Here is a 19115-nt window from a genome sequence, read left to right on the forward strand (position 1 = left end):
AGCTACACTACAAGTTACTATCAAAAAGTAGCTAGCTACATTGAAACTACTTTTTTTTTTTTTAAATGACATAGTTTATTACAAATAACTGGATAACTGTTAATGAAGAATGTTAAAGTAAGATGTTTGGGGTTTAAAACAAGCAATGCTTTACAATTATGATTTCAAAGCATACCGTTTTATTTTGTAAACTATATCAAAAAATACAGTACTCAAATGTCAATACTCCTATATCTCACTGACTCTCTTTGCACACTTTATATATATTAAAATTCTGAATGTATTATAAGTTTTGTTTTTCATGCTATGAGAGGACCGACGACCAATTGCACTGGAGTTTAAGAAATGATTTCTACATAGAAATGCAGGATTCATGCTCAAAATTGCTACCATAACCATAACATGGGACAAAAATATGCAATAATAAAAATAAAAAGTAATGTAAATGCAGACTAGAAAAATATTAGAATTTTTGTATCAATATTTTTGAAATTCTGTTCCAATTATTTGTAAAATGATTTAACATCTTAAATGTCTCACTATGCGAATCATGTGCTTCTCGCGTGAACATTCTTATACCCGAGCAACCGATTTTATTAGCTCAGCGCACTAAGCTATGTTGTTGTTTTCTGTTCAGTTAACGGATGCTTTGCCAATGCAATGAATCAAAACACCGCGTTAGTGATCATTATAAAACTGGCGGGACAGATTAAACTATGGCGGGTCACCACTGTAATAAAAGAGTTCGCATACATTTGATATAGACTGCAATAAAACAGAAGCAGAACAATCAATTTAAAAAGGCTATTATTCACCTGTATGTGCTTGAAGTCTTTGACACAGACAGTGTTTTAATCATGTTTATAAATTAAGCGTAACCTTTACTAATCGATTCGTGCAGTGTGAAACCCACTCCTGTCCTTTACATAATCATCAGGCGATCTCTTCTCAATGAACTGCTGATGAACTGATAAAGCCGCAAGATGCGTTATATAACAACAGATGGCGATAATGCACGATTTTAGTTTGTGATCTGAAGATGCTGTGCTGCTTTATGAATGAATTAGGCTCGTCAGAACTCAAAACGGAATGTAGCTTGTAGCTTTTGGTCGCGCTACACCGATACTTGCTGGAAAATGTAGTTAACTACTGGAAAAGCTACACTGTTTTAAAAGTAGCTGAACTACATACAAGCTACTGAAAAATGTAGTTAAACTAGTAGCGCCGCTACATGTAGTTAACTACTCCCCAACACTGTTTACAACACCTTAGCAACTGCTTAACAGTGCCCTAGAAAGCACTCAGAACACCTTAGTAATTACCTAGCAACACCCTAACAACCACCTAGAACACCTTAGTAACTGCCTAACATTGTCCTAGAAACCACTCAAAACCTCTTTGCAACTGCCTAGAAACCAAAACATGCTAACAACCACCTAGAACACCTTAGTAACTGCCTAGCAACACCCTAACAACCACCTAGAACACCTAAGTAACGGCCTAACAATGTCCTAGAGACCACTCAAAACCTCTTTGCAACTGCCTAGAAACCAAAACATGCTAACATCCACTTAGTAACACCCTATCAACCACCCAGAACATCTTAGTAACTGCCTTTTAACTGCCTAGCATAACCACCGAGCAATGCTTGAAACCACTTACAACATTTTAGCAACTGCCTAACGTTGCCCTAGAAAGCACTCAGAACACCTTCGCAACTACCTAGCAACACCTTAACAACCACCTAGAACACCTTAGCATAACTTAGTAAGTTCTGAAACCCCTTGCAACCACATAGCTTTCAGCCTTTAATTTCATTCTTCAAACTGCCCAATTACACAAGTCCATAAATGAAGAGTTTGGTTCCAAAACGCGATAAACGCCATTTTCAAAAAAAGTCGAGTTTCTGCCAAAATCAGTATTGTATATGGTCAGTATTGAAAAGTCATTTATTAATTTTGCGCAAAATGCGATATCCGTCGTGTTATTCTGTCATGTTCCCACCCTTTCTTTCCAAAATGCGACAAACGCCAGTCTCCTTTTTCTCCAAAACGCAATATATCCTCTCTCAACCAATCACAGCGCACCATTCCACCCACTGTAAACATTGAAGGCTTTTTAAAAAGCCGATTTTAATAACAATGTACTTGGCAAATGTGTTTATTTAACAGTGCGGTGGCGCAAGATACTCTTTAATCGGTAATGACAAATAATTTATAACATTAACAAGATGACCCGTTGAATTCATTTTGGGAGCGACGGCTGAATGTATTTTTAGTAAAATGTCTGTACATAAGATAAATATTGGCAAAGTTTAGACTCTGTCATATATGTGTGAATCAACTTACTTTGTTGTGTATTTTCAATTTGAAAAATAACTTTTATATTGATGGATTAATTGCATTTTGAAAAAAAAGTATCATGGATTTATTGCATTTTGGGGAAAAAAAATAACATGTTTTTATAATAAACTTTTTAAAATCAAAATGTAGATTTGAACTTTTAATGTTTTTATAACCAAAAGATGCTATGTGAAAGTTTGAAACAGAAAATAGTGGTTTTCATCTTGCCACTTTCTTGGTAAAGAAAACACGGTAACACTTTACTTAAGGGGTGTGCTAAGACTGAATGACACCTTATAATCTTGAATGAACGTGTCATGAATTAAGGAGGTTTTATGAATGTTTATGACAACTGTCATTAAGTGTCATTCGCTCAATTATGTCATTTTTAATGCAAAGATGACATTGTTTGAGATGTCTTTGTTATGACAACTTGACATAAACCAACACATCATAACCTGTCAGTGTCTTTGTTACGACAACTTGACATAAACCAACACATCATAACCTGTCATAAACATGACATAGCAGATTAATTATCAAACTTAAAAAACTACTTAGCTTTATGGGTTAACATTACATTACATTATTTTGGTAACATTTCAGTATAGGGAACACATTATAAACGATTAACTATGACTTTTCCCTCAATAAACTCTTAATTTACTGCTTATTATAGTTAATTGTTAGGTTTAGGTATTGGGTAGGATTAAGAATGTAGAATAAGATCATGCAGAATAAGGCATTAATATGTGCTTTATAAGTACTAATAAATAGACAGTATTTTAGCCATATGAATGCTAATAGTAATAAGCAACTAGTTAAAAGACCCTAAAATAAAGTGTTACCATTATTTTATAACAGTGTCATCTTTTTTACGAAATTTGAAATTCTATTATCTGACCTTATGTTGGAGGAAACTTAAAAAAAAAAAAAAAAAAAAAAAAAAAAAACATGTGAGCTCTGTTTGTTTTTGTCACTTAATGACATTTTAATGACAAGTTCAATTTGTATCTGAGCTCAGTCATATTTATGACACTATTATAATGCATGACAAATGTCAAAACCAACCTGACAGTTCTCTAAATGATGTCAAACACTCAGGTTATGATGTATTGGTTTATGTCTTGTCATAACTCGGACATCTCAAACAATGTCATCTTTGCATTAAAAATGACATAATTGAGCGAGTCTGATGCTTATTCTTTTCAAGATTATGAAGGTGTCTGTAATGCTCTTTCATTTTTACTCAAATTAATCAAAATGGAATTATTGCAGGAACATCAAGCCAACGCTTCCCCTCCTCTAGTGTAATTATTGTTTGGCTGTAGGTGGAGCGCAGTGAGCTCTGTTTGTTTGGGTGTATCTGTCAGTCGGCACAACATGTTCTCTCAAACACTCAGTTTTAATGAAGCTTCAATCATGTTATTTTTCTCAGTAACTACATGGTGAGATTGATTTACTAACATCATCATTTTAGTATCAACATGTAGTAGCTCGAAAATAATTGTCATTACATACACAAGAACTGTCTTGTATCTTTTACTCAGTTATTCAGTTTTGTAAAAACGCATTTGTATTTTCATCAGCTTTTTCATTCCTTGTGATATATATGTCTGTGCTTTTCATGGTGCAAGAGTTTTTATTTCTTGAAAATCAAGTGCTGATGCCATCCTGAGCGGGTGCAGATGATGTATGCATTTTGTGTTTGCGACATGCTTTTTTAAAACTCGGACTCGTAGTAGTCCTGCAGTATTTCTGAGGGATTTGTGCTTTAGCTGCCACACGCAGAGGTCACTCAGAGGTTTTACTGCAGCTGCGCATTTGCAGGTCTGAGCTTGTGAAACCTTCTCTGCATCAAATGTACAGTATATAAGACTGAGGCGGAGAGGAGTGCATTTCACACAGGACACGCTCTTGCTTTTCAAAGTTGTAAAATGCGTCTCGGGGCTCCTGTGATTGGTTTATTTCCTCTGCCAACACGAATGCATCCAGTGCGAATATCCCCTACTGATTTTGAACACACTGTCCCACCTTCACAGTGGCAGATTATTAATATCCTTGGCTCGGCTGCACGTTCGCCTTCGAGATGATGTTATTCTCGATTCAAACCCAAACCATCACAGCTCTTCCTAATTCACATCTCCAGCATGCAAGAATGACGCACTACAACAACTTCACCGCAAACCATGCTGGCCCAGCCTCCCTGACGGCCCTCAGTTGGCTGAAGGCATACAAAACAAGTCTGAAAATCCATTTCTGGGGCACAGCCGAAGAATGTGTGTTAAATAATGCTTGGGTTCATAAAACTTGCTGACAGGTAGCGTGGGGACGTGCAGAAGCACCTGCCGCTGTCACTCTCACGCGAGCCGTTGGGCATGCGGCCTGTTCCCTCATGATCTGCAGTTGGAGGGTACGGAGAGTTGTTTTTGGTGCCTCTGCTCAGACATTAGTCTCTCAGGGCTGATTTTTGAACCGTGTTCATATTTTCTTTTGCCCTCCGGTCTCTTCTTTGGAAGTATCCTGTTTTGAATCAGTTTCCAACAAATTAAATATCACAGTTCACTACCTTTACATCTATTGTTTGCGGCTCTTTAGGAAATAACTTGTAATTAAAGATGTTAAAGAACGCAGTTATTCATTTATACAATATTCACAGCTGGCATCTGAATACTGTCTGTTTGAACATGCGATCAAAGACATTCAGTTCTGAATCAGTTCTGTTGTTTCAGAAGCTTTCGCTTGACGTTTTTGACATGCTTTGATGTCCATGAATGAAGGGTGTATGAACATGTCCTCTAGCCACAATATGCAACTATAACATGATATTTGATATTTTTTGGTCAAAAAATGAACAAACTGCATTTCTGAGCAAGTACCTAAAAACATGTTCAAACCTGCCTTACTCCGATTCAGTACGTTAAGCCAGTAAGGAATACTGATTTAAATTTTGAGTTTAGATTTGGTGGGAAATGTTTGCTTTATACCAGTGGTATTAAAATAGCCAGTTCTGGACCTCGGGTTTAGTTTCATCTGGACCGTGGGACATAATTGCACCATTTTACCGTTTCTACAGATTAAAGTTAGCAGCGCGTCAAAACAAAGGAGCGGTTCACACTACAAGTGCTCAGGGCCATTTACTGTAATGATCTTTTGGCACTAAATCCTCTAATATTTTCATCTAGAGCCAAACACGCTTCATTCAAGCTCTTTCTGCTCCATGCACTTTCTCCTGATAAAGATGTAAAGCGTCACGTTAAGAGCTGCAGATGATGCGGTTATTTGAAAGGAACACTTTTTTTGAAAATAGGCTCATTTTCCAACTCCCCTAGAGTTAAACAGTTGAGTTTTGAAAATCGCAACTTTTCATTTTCCGTCAGTCTTAGTACACGATATAACTACAGAAGAGTCGAGTTTTAAATAGGTAAAATATTGAAACTCTTTGGTCATTTTTGAGCGAGATGCTAACGGTCTAATCAGATTCAATGAACTATGCTAAGCTATGCTAAAAGTGGTACCGCCAGACCCGGAGATCGGCTGAATGGATTTGAAAACGGTGAAACTCAACTGTTTAACTCTAGGGGAGTTGGAAAATCAGCCTATTTTCAAAAAAAGTGGAGTGTTCCTTTAACAACAGCAGAAACACGGTGAGCAGCAAAATACAATTCCTGTTTTTATCTGTCATAGATCCGACTATTTAACTAAACTGGTTTGTGATAAATACAAAGTTCTGACATGAAACTGACTAGATGGCACAAACTAATAGGTCCTTTAACACAACCTGCTAATTATCGCATCATTATCTATAGTTCACAGATGATTGGTTCCTGCTGTATTAGTAGCCAATGAGCTTGCGTGCTTAATCTTTAAATACATGAGTTGGCATTGCTTAGTAGCGCAACATGCTTCAGAAACCCTCCACCTTCCCCAGCTCCACCTGTATAGATCTGCTACGGTTATTCATGTACGCTATTGTACAGCAGCAGCATGTCTTACTTGCTCACAGCAGCGGGTCGTGTATGTATTGGCAGTAGCAAGTCCTGTACTTGCTCTGAAGCAGCAGCAGCAATAATCAACAGCAGCAGCAGCAGATATATTCCGCCAAGACCAAATATATCTACATGAGAGTTGTCATGACAGAACTAAGTTAACATGTGGCACCTTTAGATATTTTGTTTTTTTCACCATATTTAGCATTATTAATCAGCATATTTCAAGTGCGTGGATTGAAATGGCACTTAAAATAAGATGCTATAGAACCATTCTTGGCATCTCTTACAAGGACCATATCACAAATGAAACAGTGAGAAACATCATCAGGTGCGAAGCAGGCCAGTACCTCCTCTCTGCAGTTAGAAAGAAAAAGCTGAAATGGTACGGACATGTCGTCACAGCCAATAACCTGTCCACCTCCAAGGTAGCATCTCAGGTGGCAGAAGACGATGTAGACAGAGAAAGAAGTGTGCTGACAACATTACAGAATGGACCATGAAAAGCTTTGCAGAGACACAGGCACTAGCACATGACCGAGACAAGTGGAGGGACCTGGTCAGATGTTCAACAGCGCAGCGACCCGACGACCACACTGGGTCATGTGACTGATGATGATGATGATGATGATGAATCAGCATATCAAGAGCATTTCATAATAAACAATGTTATAATTAGGAAAATTATTTAGAGATGGCAAGGGAAAACAAAAAAAAATTCTCTTATCTTAAAATATAAAATGACACATAAATAAATGAATAAAGTCGTACTTTTTGTTATTTTGTTATTTTTGGACCAAAATGTATTTTCGATGCTTCAAAAAATTCTAACTAACCCTCTGATGTCACATGGACTACTTTGATGATGTTTTTATTACCTTTCTGGACATGGACAGTATACCGTACATACATTTTCAATGGAGGGACAGAAAGCTCTCGGACTAAATCTAAAATATCTTAAACTGTGTTCCGAAGATGAACGGAGGTCTTACGGGTTTGGAACGACATGAGGGTGAGTCATTAATGACAGAATTTTCATTTTTGGGTGAGCTAACCCTTTAAGAGGTAAACCCTGCACCCCAGTATGTTTTCTCAGTCCCAAGGCCTTCTCTGTGCCATACACGTAGGTGTCTAAATGTAAAAACAAAAACAAACAAACAAAAAAACAACACCACAAAAATAGCCTGACAAAACATCTCATCTAACCTTTTATATCATATCCAGTTGGGAGAAAATATTTGCTTTTTTTGATAAATATTGGAAAAATTAATACATATCACTACTTTGGCTCTCGGGGCCCAAGATTCTCATCTTTGATGACTATTTTGAGTGTTTAAGGTTTTTTTTTTTTTCCTCCGTTGGGAAGGAAATATAGAGACTGGACCTCTTGGAACTAATTGAATACCCCTGCTTTATACATTTGTTTGTGTTTACGTCATGTCTGTACAGAAGAAAACCTGTCTACTACAGTAAATCATGCTGAGGAGTGTTTGTACAGTAGCTTTTGGCTATGTGTTTGCATAGAGCTAGTCAGCTAGCTACCATTTAACATGGACAGCTGAACTTTGGGGAATCACTCACTGTCAAAACAAAAAATCTGTGAAGAGTCTGAGAAGTGAGTCTGCAGCCATAAAGGGAAAGTGACAGAGCTTGTGCCAAAATAAGATTAGCAGATATGATACTTGCTCAGATACCATTTATTATTTGTTTTATTGGAAGCACTTTTGACTGTCTGTGCTTCTGAGATGCAGCATGACGGATCCACTCTGATTGGTGATTATCGGTACCCATGGTGACTCCTCGATTCATCCATAAAGAAGAGCAGTGCCGAAGCGCAACTGATGTAAAAAAAATAAATAAAATAAATACTCCTACTCCACCAGCAACATGCAATTATATGTTCATCCTAGGGTTGCCAACCGTTCCGTATAATACGGAATCGTCCCGTATTTAAGGCATCAAAGAAGCGTTCCGTATGCCTTTCATGTCCTGCATTCTCAGGCATGCGTTTTAATTTGAGAATTAATCATTCCTTTGTGACAAATTTGACAACATAGCCGTTAGCGGAAGCAGACTTCTCTGTCGGCTTCACAGCGAGCGGGTCTCGCGGTAACGGCAAATCCCTTTCACTGTTCGCGGTTTGATTTCAGCATTCAGCCACGCAAGAAAACATGCAATCTCCCTGAGGGAAGACGTGATCAAAAAGGGAAGTCGTCTTTCACTATTGCTAATATTGTTAAATAGAGAAAAAAAACATGTTACGTTCATTTAAGTAGCCTAACTTGGACCTCATTATTGAAACACAAAATAATAAAGTCTCAAACTCAGCAGCCCATAATTCTCTACTTCTCTTTAATTGAAAAATAATCATTTTTATTTATTCATACATGGTTGCAACAACATTTAGTTCAACTTTTAAGTACCATTGTTTAAAAAAATGCTTTATTGGCTGAAATTTTAAAGATGTTCAGTTATTATGCTTTCAAATTTTATGCCATCTATGTAGGCCTATCTTGCTGACATTTTTATTTGTTGTTGTTTATGGTTTATGATTTTGAATAGAGGTTGATGTTTAAGATCCGTTGGTGTAGCTATATATATATGTAGAAAATGGTTCAAATTCAACAATTTGAACATGGAGCCACATTATATGGGACTGAAACATATAGGGAAGAAAAGTTTATTAAGAATGAGAATATAGATGGATATTGAGATATCTTTAATACTTTTAGAATTACAGGCACAAAAACTTTGGAAAAATACTATTTATGGCACTCAGACAGGAATGTCCAATTGTGTTGATAGAAAAAAACGAGATACATTTATAGTTTCAACATTATTTGTTCTTCAGAAAAATGTGTACCAATTTTCACTATTGGAGGTGCACTGAGATCCCTTTCTCTGGAAATTAACCATATTGGGACTTAAAAATTAAGAAAAGAAAAGTTTTTTAAGAATTATAATCTAAAAGGATATCTGTAATATGAGTTACAGAAATGCAAACTTTGGGCGAAAATACAAGAAGTGCTTTTTGCCATTTTTGAACTGTTGGCTTATGATGCAACAAAGATTGCTAACGTCAACAGATTTAACTAACAGTCCTACCAATCTCTGTGTAAAATATGTTGTTCTAAAGTCATTTTACTCCCCGTAATTTGACTCCAAATCTCAGGTGAAAATTGTAATTCTGCCCCCCCTCTACAAAATATTGGATTACTCAGTAAATATACATCCATTACATTTAATAGTTTGGCTTTCTTCTTGATTTATGTTTGTCTTTCTTTAGAAAAAAAAAAAAAATCAAAAATTTGAGCAGGGAAAGTTTCTGAAATTTGGTTGATTTTGACACAAATTTACCCAAATGTGTTTATGTCTGAGAACCTTTTATACATCTTTTATACACCTACTTAACTGCAGATAGTTAAATGACATACACTGTGTGGTATAATGCAAATATTTTGAGTGTCCCTTATTCTGTCCCTTATTTTCCTATAAAGAACCACGATTGTCCCTTATTTTCCTTTCCAGAAGTTGGCAACCCTAGTTCATCCATAGATTAAACTAGAGATTAAACTAGAAAAGGGCACAGCCATGGTGCTAGAATTTTGCTATATGGGTCCTAACTTTACACATATTCATACTGAAATTTATTGGTTACTTAGTTGTCTTTCAGTTCAGCACACTTGTGTACTGGACGAGTGCAGCGTTGTTTTAACCACTGCACGTGTGGAAATTCTGTGTGTGGACATTGATTCACTTTGATGTTGCGAACACATCTGAAGTACACAATACAAGTTGTCCTAAAAGTGAGACATGCTTTATACTAAACATTACAAACTAACTCATAAGCATAGCATTTTAAGAACTTTCCCTCTTGTGCAGCTTAAATTGCATTTCAGACCTGTTTTCCCTTTTTGTGTACCATTACAGCCCTATTGTTAAGCAATTTGTTGCATGTTGCTGCATGATTAAAACAATTTTCTAAGGCATCCATCCTCAAGTGTGTGAGATGTTATGGTGGTGATATGTTATGCAAATGTTTTAGCACATCTTGTGTGGGTTCCCTAAAACGATTTAATGCAATAATGCAAATAACCTTAATTAACTTTAAATGGTTGTTTGTTCAGTAACTTGCTGTATAAGCTAATTATATTTTACAACTATACAACTTAGATGACTGAATATTCACCCAAGCAAGTTTATATAGTCAATATAAGTTATCATCTTCCATATCTATGACCACTGGCTATCTTTGTTTGCTTTAAGTGTTGGACTTGATCCTTTTCAAAGCTTTGCTCTTGTTTTGAGCAAGATTAAAGAGCAAATAGAGAGCTTTGTCATCTGGGGCAGCGCAGTTTGCCATGTTTGTCAAGCCAGCCACATTGTCCTGTTATTTTAAAAGGCCACATGACAGGCCATGACTCTCTCAGCCTGGTACGTCCTATTTGAATGGCTCAACTTGCTGAGCAGAGCTTTCACACGCAGCCCACAGTTACCAGAATCCATCAGGGATCAGATGAGAGTGTGTCCCACTCCCCTCCCATCCCCCCCCCCCCCTCTCTCTCCAGCCTCCGACCGCTAAGGACATTCAGCCTCTGGAAACTTAACACCAGCAGGGCTCTGGGGGTGGCTGTGTTTACACATCACATGAGGACTGTGACGTTTCCTCAGCTGTGACAGAGAGCTAGAGTTAGTTTGTGTCTCTTGCCGTGCGCTCGATCTGTATAGTGTTTGTTCTGGAGGATCAGGGCAAAGGGTGCCGTTTCAAAGGTCATTGAGACTTCAGTGTGCTGGCAGCGTGAGAAGAAAGGGCCGGGCTGTGCAGCGAGAACGTGCTATACAGGAAACAGAAGTTTATGTGGAGTGTCTCGGTCCTCTGCTGAGTCTCAGAGGGATTCACATCATCCGTACTGCTCTGGATATTGGACTACTGCTGTTTGTCGTACCTAAACACTTGCAGGGGAAAAGATGGCTGATACTTCCCGGGATAAGAAACCCTTGAACTTGCTGAACTTGTTTACAGCTGGCAGGAAGGAGTGAAACTTTCTTGATGGGGAGCCTTATTAGCATGAGAAACCGCCATGGGTAATATGTGTGGATGCGTGAGGGGCTCCAAGGAGGAGTGTTATGTTGATCCCACGAAAGCCCCAATCAGCCCCCCACCAAAGGAGCTCAGTGGACGCAGATACTTTCAAAGGAGGAAAAAGAGAAAATCAGCAGATTTTAATGCCACTGATACTTTAAGAAGTCATGGAACTGAGAGCTGTAAGACTGATGACTTGGATCATGCCACATCCAGTAGTAATTCTCTCAGTCAGGTTGGTACATTGAATTCGGAGCAAGATGAGGTTTCAAGGCCCCGGCAGCACAGTATCAGCCATGGGGTCTACGTTGGAGAAGTCCCAGTCCTCCGAGGTAAAACCGGTAGGAGGCCAGGTACTCATCAGATCAGTAAGGACAAAAGCAGGCCTACTGCTGAGCATAATCTACATGGGGTCACCAAGAGCTCCAGAAGCATCGCCTCAAAGGATGGGCTTTTGGAAAAGAAACTTTTGCGGAGACAATTGAGGAGGGTGGTTAGTTTTGGAGCGGTGGAGCATATGCTCCAGACACTGAGAGGAAGAGGCTCCCTGACGAAGAGCAGTGTAGATCATCAGCTGGAAAACATGGAAGGGTTCTCCAAAATTATATGGGACACTCAAGTGCACAGGAAGCGGAGGAGGGCCCACACTTGCTCGGGAGAGTTAGTTTCCCAGGCTTCTTTGGATACTGTCCAGCAAGATCTTAAACTTGGTTCTACTAAACACCAGGAGGTAATATCAGCATCTGTAAACATTTGAGATGCCATTTATGATGCAATGACACAATGAAAGTGTCGTTACATCATGCAGAGGGCCCCTGAACTACCAATTTTTAATGCCTGTGTGATTAATAGAATTTTACTAGAATTTTACTTTTGTTCGGCTTCCAATGATTATGAATACATGATGCTGCATTCCGTTCCTTTTCTTTAAAGCAGTGTGCGCTGTCGCCCTTCCTACGTAACATCCAAATCAGTCCAATCATGTAACGTGACTGTTGTAATATACAGTCTCCTATTGAACCTGCTCGATACTAAAAAAGAGCGTATTGAGCTGCAAAGGCGGCTTTCTGTGTGCACGCTCCGAGATATAGCGAAACATGGACAAGTATAGGCTACTTTGGGCTTTGGGTGTGCGCTTAGACAAATGCACACAAAAATATGTCCATCTTGGGAGCTTTCACTTAAACGCATTCAATTATGTCTTTAGTAAATTTGGGAAGGTAATCGAATGCTTGTCAGTATATTAGATCTGTGTTTAGTCTTAAAGTGACAGCAGCCTAATAAACCTGCTGCTGTCTGTCATTAATGTTAATCGAACAACAAAAGAAAATGAGAAAATTATTTTTAGTAGGCTAAATTGTTTATTTCATCTGTAACTTGTATTTGTCCTATTGTTTGTAATTTTCTTCTGTTTTATTGTGTCACTGTTTCAACTCACTGTTGTTTGTAGACAGTGAAACTGCTCTGAAAGAACAGATTAAGGGGTTTGGGGTCATTTTGGGGTTTTTATGGACGCATTGACCCCTTAAAAGCTTTGCTTTGGGCCCCCCAGAAGCCTAGGAGAATTATGCATTTCTATGGCATTATTAACATCAAAATCAATCTGTGTCATTTGAGAAAATCAGTAGACATAACCACAGTACAACAAAAGTAATCGTAAGGCAACCGCATTATTGATAATCGCTATAGTTATGTTATTTAGAGAGACATTAGTTATTCAACTCTGTTCTAACTACATTAAACTGTATTTTACATCTTTTATTTCCAGATTGTTGCGTTAAGACATTAAAAATAGTAAATTATAGGACTTTAAACAGAAATATTACGAAATAACTACAGTTCACTCCTGAAGTCACTACTACTTTGAGTGTTTTCACATGCATGATGCTGCAGTGGTCAAGCGGTACAAGTTGGGGCTGTCAAAAAATTCTGTTGTTTTATGATTTCTACAAGGACATGCATGCTTTTTCAAGTTATGGCGTGACATGGCGTGAATGCAGCTATATAACAGCCTTGAGTGCCTTAATGTTTTGTTGTTTTGTTGTTACATAAGTACATTTACATTCATGCATTTGGCAGATGCTTTTATCCCAGATGATTCACATTGCATTGAAAGTATGCATTTGAGCAGTTCTTGCAATCAAAGCTATTAATATGGCATTATTAGCGCACTGTTTGAACTACAGGAATGCTATAGGAGACAAGGAAATTAACTTAGTGGCATCCTTCCACTAGAATAAACTAAGGGTGATAGTTGACCTTTATGCTGCATATAACTAGTAACAGTTACTTTGTGTCATGGCTGTTACTATATTCTTTATTTTAACTAGATATATTGACCAATTAGCATCTAAAATCTAAACACTAGTCATTTTATAATGAATGACACAGAGTTTCCATAATATTATCATTCATGGCAATGTTTAGTCAGAGTTGGCATGTTTTTGGTGTGTTTGGTTCTTGGTTTAATAGCTCAGTCTTTCCACACCCACAGTCTAAACACCATGTGCTTTGCTCTCTTCCTACAAGCTATAATTACACTGTGGCCGGCCGGCAGATTCCTTTCAGTTTACTTCAGTGTCAGCACGTACACACATTATACACTTATCAATCTGTAAATGATTGTTAAGCTGATAGATTTTATATGTTGTGGTATAATGTGTTTCCTTAAATCTGTAGGCGTTGGCTTACCTTTTGCTCCAGGCATTTGATTTTAGAGGTGAAAATCCTTCTATTTTTATAATGTGAAGTCTAATGGTCAGTGGACATGTCTTTCAGTTCTATATCGAAAATACATTTAATATGATTAATTGCCTACATGGAGACTACTATAAATATCTCTAAATGAAGAAACAGAGCAACCAACCTGTGCTGGTGAATCACTGATCAAATATCACATGATTCAGACTTTCTCCTTGCACCAGCTGAGCCTCAATGCTGAAACAGACATTTAAAAAAGGCCAAATTACAGATATTTGCTAATATTTATATTAATAGTCTTTTGCTGTAATTTAACACAATTGATAAGGGTTGAACACAATAATGTGAACAGGGAAGTAGGCTCTTAATACAGCTTCCAACTTTATTAGAATAGAATAATACAACTTTTGAATGTCATCTATCAGAACATCTGCGAGTTTCTTCAGAGATGTTGAAGGGAGGGAATCTGTTTCTCAGTCTTCGCTGAATAATATTCAAGTCAGGTGATTAAACTGACCAGGGCTTGATCGTAGACAATTGCCACCAATGGTCTCTATGATCAACTTAAGCTTACGATGCTTTTGGGAAACGCAGCCCAGGGCAGATGATGATGATGTTCATTCTGGTGCTTCAACTGTCCAGGTTTTATGATCATAACACCACTGGTGTCTAGATTAGATTTTTAGCACAGCTCTTTCATGTTGATGTTGGCTGTCACTGATGTGATCCTCCTTGGTGTTCGACGGTCCCTGTCATTCATTTTTAGTTTTTCCCCTTTATTCTTCTTTGCCGATTAAGTCTTGCCATGCTTTGTGTTCACAGTCATAATCATAAAGACTGATGTTCTTAAAACACAATAATTGAGGTGTGCAAAAAATTTGGAATGTGCATTAAATATGCATCTTTATTTATTCGTAATTCTAAACTCTAGAGTTTAGAAGAATTTTCCTAGATCATTTGCAGAACAGATTTGACATTACATTATGGTAAAAATAGGGGTAAGAGTAGCCTACTAAAATCAAATTTAGGTGTTTTTCATAGATATTGACATGGTTTATAAGAAAAATAATTTGTTAAAATGCAAGATTTATCTCTCATTTGAAAATGTATTAATTAGTTGATGTACATTTTAGAATATACAAATTAAGAAATTTTATGAATAAAGTCAGAAGTCTGGCATGGGCTTAATTGGTACTTTGGCACCATTTAAGCCTGCATGTGTTCCAAATTAGCCCACAACATAACTGACTCACAAAATATAAAAATCTATCTATTGACCGGGTGTATCTCAGGAGCCAAGCCGAGTTGGGGCTCAACACTCTGGGCTTACAGGGGTTCCCACACCAGGAGTATGGAGCCTTAACTTGGCTTGGCTCTAGAGTTATGTCCGGTTATATATAAGGAACTTTAGGACAACAGGCTCTGTCTCAATTGAATTAATGTGTGTAATTTGTAGGCTAAATATATAAATATCTAAATATAGTTGTAAATTAAAGTAGTAAGTAAGGTAAGTTAAGGTAAAAGGTTAGTAAGGTAAAAGTACACAAAAAATGTATTCATTAAACACTTTCACTCAGAAAATTGTTCAAAGTTTGTGGGATTCCTCAATGAAACACATAAGGTGGGCTTAAATGGTACCACAGTGAGTAATGATGAAAAAAGACAATGTTTTCCTTTAAAAATATAAGATAGGTTTAAAAAGTCATGCATGGAGCTTAAATATAATGTGGACTAAGCATTAAAGTAATTTTCATTGTGTTACGATTTTTTCATTCAAGTTTAGCTTGAGTTTGCATGCGTTTTGTAGCGCTGTACCATTTAAGCCCATCTTAAAAAAAAGTTAATTTATGAAAATAATCTGTTCTACAAAACAATTTATGATGTATTTATTTGTAAATTAATGTGAAATCAAGCACAAAACATTTATTCTTTGTAGTTCACCTGCTTAATTCTTTGGCATTCTATCTTTCAGTAACGCTAATGGTTTGACCCTGAGATTAGCTTTGTGCACAAGCTAATAAAACTCATCGTTTCATTTAAAGGAAAATGATCTAAAATGATAAAGTACTATTTGTTCATACACAAAAAACAATACATTTATCTCTTATTTGACATATAAATGTACTTGCCAAAGAAATGGCTGAAAATTGTGGAAATGTGTTGATTTCTGAAGGGTCTCGAAACACCAAAGTGTTTGGGTGTGTTTGTGTGAGGTCCCCTGAGACGGCATGAACATGAGCAGGGCTAACTCAACTTTGCCAAATGTGATTGTATGCAATAAAAAATGTCAGGGAAGTAACAAAACACTGGATTTTTAAATAAGCAGCATAAAACATGATTTGCTCTTTTTTTTATTTGACTTCAAAGTTAAAAGTGGGCTTAAAGGGTACATAAGCTTAATGGGTACACATTATTATGTCATGCACATCAATTTAATTCTGTTATATAACAATTATTTTTAAAACCGTTTAAGAATTGTGTTACAAAATGACCTTTTTTTTTTTACAGATTGCTGAATATGATTAGGTTTGGGAAGAGGCCACGCATCTATGTTATAACACAGGGCCTTAACAATATTAACGAAAACGTCATTTTCCCTGCCTGCAGATCTCGGACATCCATGTGACAGGAGAGTCCGAGGACATGACAGCCAAGGAGAGGCTTCTGCTGTGGTCCCAGCAGATGACTGAAGGCTATGTAGGTGTCCGCTGTGACAACTTCACTACCTCGTGGAGGGATGGACGACTGTTCAATGCTATTATTCATAAATACAGGTAACAGCCCACAGAATATCCATATGCATGACTTTTTTATAGGTTTGCATCTGATCCCATGTTTTAAAGGGTGAGTAAATAAATGACAGAATTTCAGTTTGTGAATTGTGAATGTGAATTGATTTAAAGTAAAAGCAAAATTACATCAACATTTACCAGGTTCTTTCTCATATTGTTCATAGTGCATCAAAATGTCATATTGACATTTTTCACCATTCAATCCATTTATAGATCTAGATTATCTTTTGGCTTCCTAAAACAGCAGTTTGAATGTAATGTAGACTAAGAAGGTATTTAAAAAGAGGTTTAAAGTTCAGGTACAAGTCAATGCTCAGACTTTTTTCTTTGTTTAATTTGCACACTGAACATGGGTTGGAGCTTCTAAATTTGAGCTCTTAAAGTGCGTGCAATGTCTGGTTCCGCCCCTGTTGGTACCGACTATTAAAATTTTAGGACAGTGACAACCCTAGTCTTGCCAAATAGAATATCACTCTGAAATAAAATGTTACATTATTGAAGTAAAACAGGTTATGAACTCTGTTTCTTGTACTTATAAAGTATGTTTATCTCTGATCTCTATTCTTGGAATGATCTGCTGTGCCTCATAATCATAACCTGCACTTTATAGTTTGATGAAATGTCTTTTTACCTAACAGATGCACTGATGGCCTAGATTCTGAATAATTACTTTTTTGTGCAAAGATATTTCTAGCCATCACTGCCAGAGCAAATCTGGGTCATATTTCACCCCGAAATCAAAAGAAAGAAACCCTGTTTTTCTTAAAGATTATGAAGCCTATTTTTGGGACCAAAATAGCTTAAAATAGCTTTCATTTTCTCTATGCAAAATATATTTGTTCCTTGTATGCTCCTTCATATGAATGGCGTCGCTTGATCAAGTGAGGGCTGTACATGTGGAGTCTTTGACACTGATATCCTTTGGGGATTTACACAAACCCAGTGTGACTCCAGGGTCAGTTTTCATTAATGAAAATGTCCTGTCATCATTAATCAAACAACATTTTGATTAAAGCAAAATCTTGTGATACAAAACATATCTGTCACTGAAAGATATCAGACATGGAGAGATTGTGAAATAACATAATATCGTCTCGATTCTGTCTTCATTCAGGCCTGACCTGGTCGATATGAGCAGAGTTTCAACACAAAGTAGCAGATCCAACTTAGAGCAAGCGTTTGGTGTGGCCGAGCAGCTTGGTGTGGCCCGACTGTTGGACCCAGAGGGTGAGTTTCTGTTGTCCTAATCCATATTGACCATTTTCAACACTGTCTGGCTTCAAGGTGTCACATGTTGATGTTTGGACTGGAGGTCACCAATGGAACCATTTAGCATTGTTACGTTCCTGTTCATGTGGTACTTTTATCACAATGCTGATTGTACAAAAAAACAAAAAAGTCAAAATATTTAAAAATATTTTAAACTGTAAAAGTAAAATAATACATTAATAAGTCATTATAAAAGACAAAGTTTATTGGCTGTGCTGTAAATGTAACATAGGTGACACTCAGAAATGAGGGAGAGCTGGATCCAAATACAAAAGCTTTGGTTTTCAGAGGTTCTCAGTTTGAACTAATTTGAAGTTTAAGTAGTTTTAAAGTAGTTTGAAGGCAATACACTCTATAAGAAGTCAGACAGATAGATAGATAGATAGATAGATAGATAGATAGATAGATAGATAGATAGATAGATAGATAGATAGATAGATAGATAGATAGATAGATAGGTAGATAGATAGATTGTAGCACATTGCTAGCATGAATTAGCATGTTTTTAGCATGAATTAGCACATTAGTTGCATCCCAAATGACACACTATGCACTATGCACTTGTACAATATGTACTTATCCATGTAGTGCGTGAATTGTATAAGGTTATTTTTTATTTAACATTGGAGTCTGATCCCCCTCCCCCTCCGCTATGTAATTAAAGTTGCGACAGTTGAGTGCATGAAGTGTCCAAGTGTTTTTCCGTTAATTTAGTGCATCATCCGGGTATTTAAAGTGCACTTTTTCTTTTTGGAATTGTCAGTGTGAACACACTACTTGCACTATTTATATTTAAAAACGTCATAGAATAGTGCATAAGTACGCGAATTGACCCTTCACCGGGAGTTTGATTGACAAGCGATCTAACCAATCATAACGCCGAATCCGCCATTTTGTCCGACAAAGCAGTCAGGAGTTAGAAGATTAACCTCGGTGGACT

The 19115-nt window shown here is 37.1% G+C and overlaps 1 protein-coding gene across 12 annotated transcripts in view; it reads left to right on the forward strand.

Moving 5' to 3' along the window:
- dst (dystonin) overlaps positions 1-19115 on the forward strand; it is a 215873-nt gene that overhangs the window by 72253 nt on the left and 124505 nt on the right. For all 12 annotated transcript variants that reach the window (XM_048205886.1, XM_048205887.1, XM_048205888.1 and 9 more), the window contains 2 exons: positions 16722-16888; positions 18021-18133. In XM_048205886.1, the coding sequence (XP_048061843.1) occupies positions 16722-16888; positions 18021-18133 (280 nt within the window). The remainder of the gene's footprint in view (positions 1-16721; positions 16889-18020; positions 18134-19115) is intronic.

Source organism: Megalobrama amblycephala, linkage group LG10, assembly GCF_018812025.1.
Source record: "Megalobrama amblycephala isolate DHTTF-2021 linkage group LG10, ASM1881202v1, whole genome shotgun sequence".
NCBI lineage: Eukaryota > Metazoa > Chordata > Actinopteri > Cypriniformes > Xenocyprididae > Megalobrama > Megalobrama amblycephala.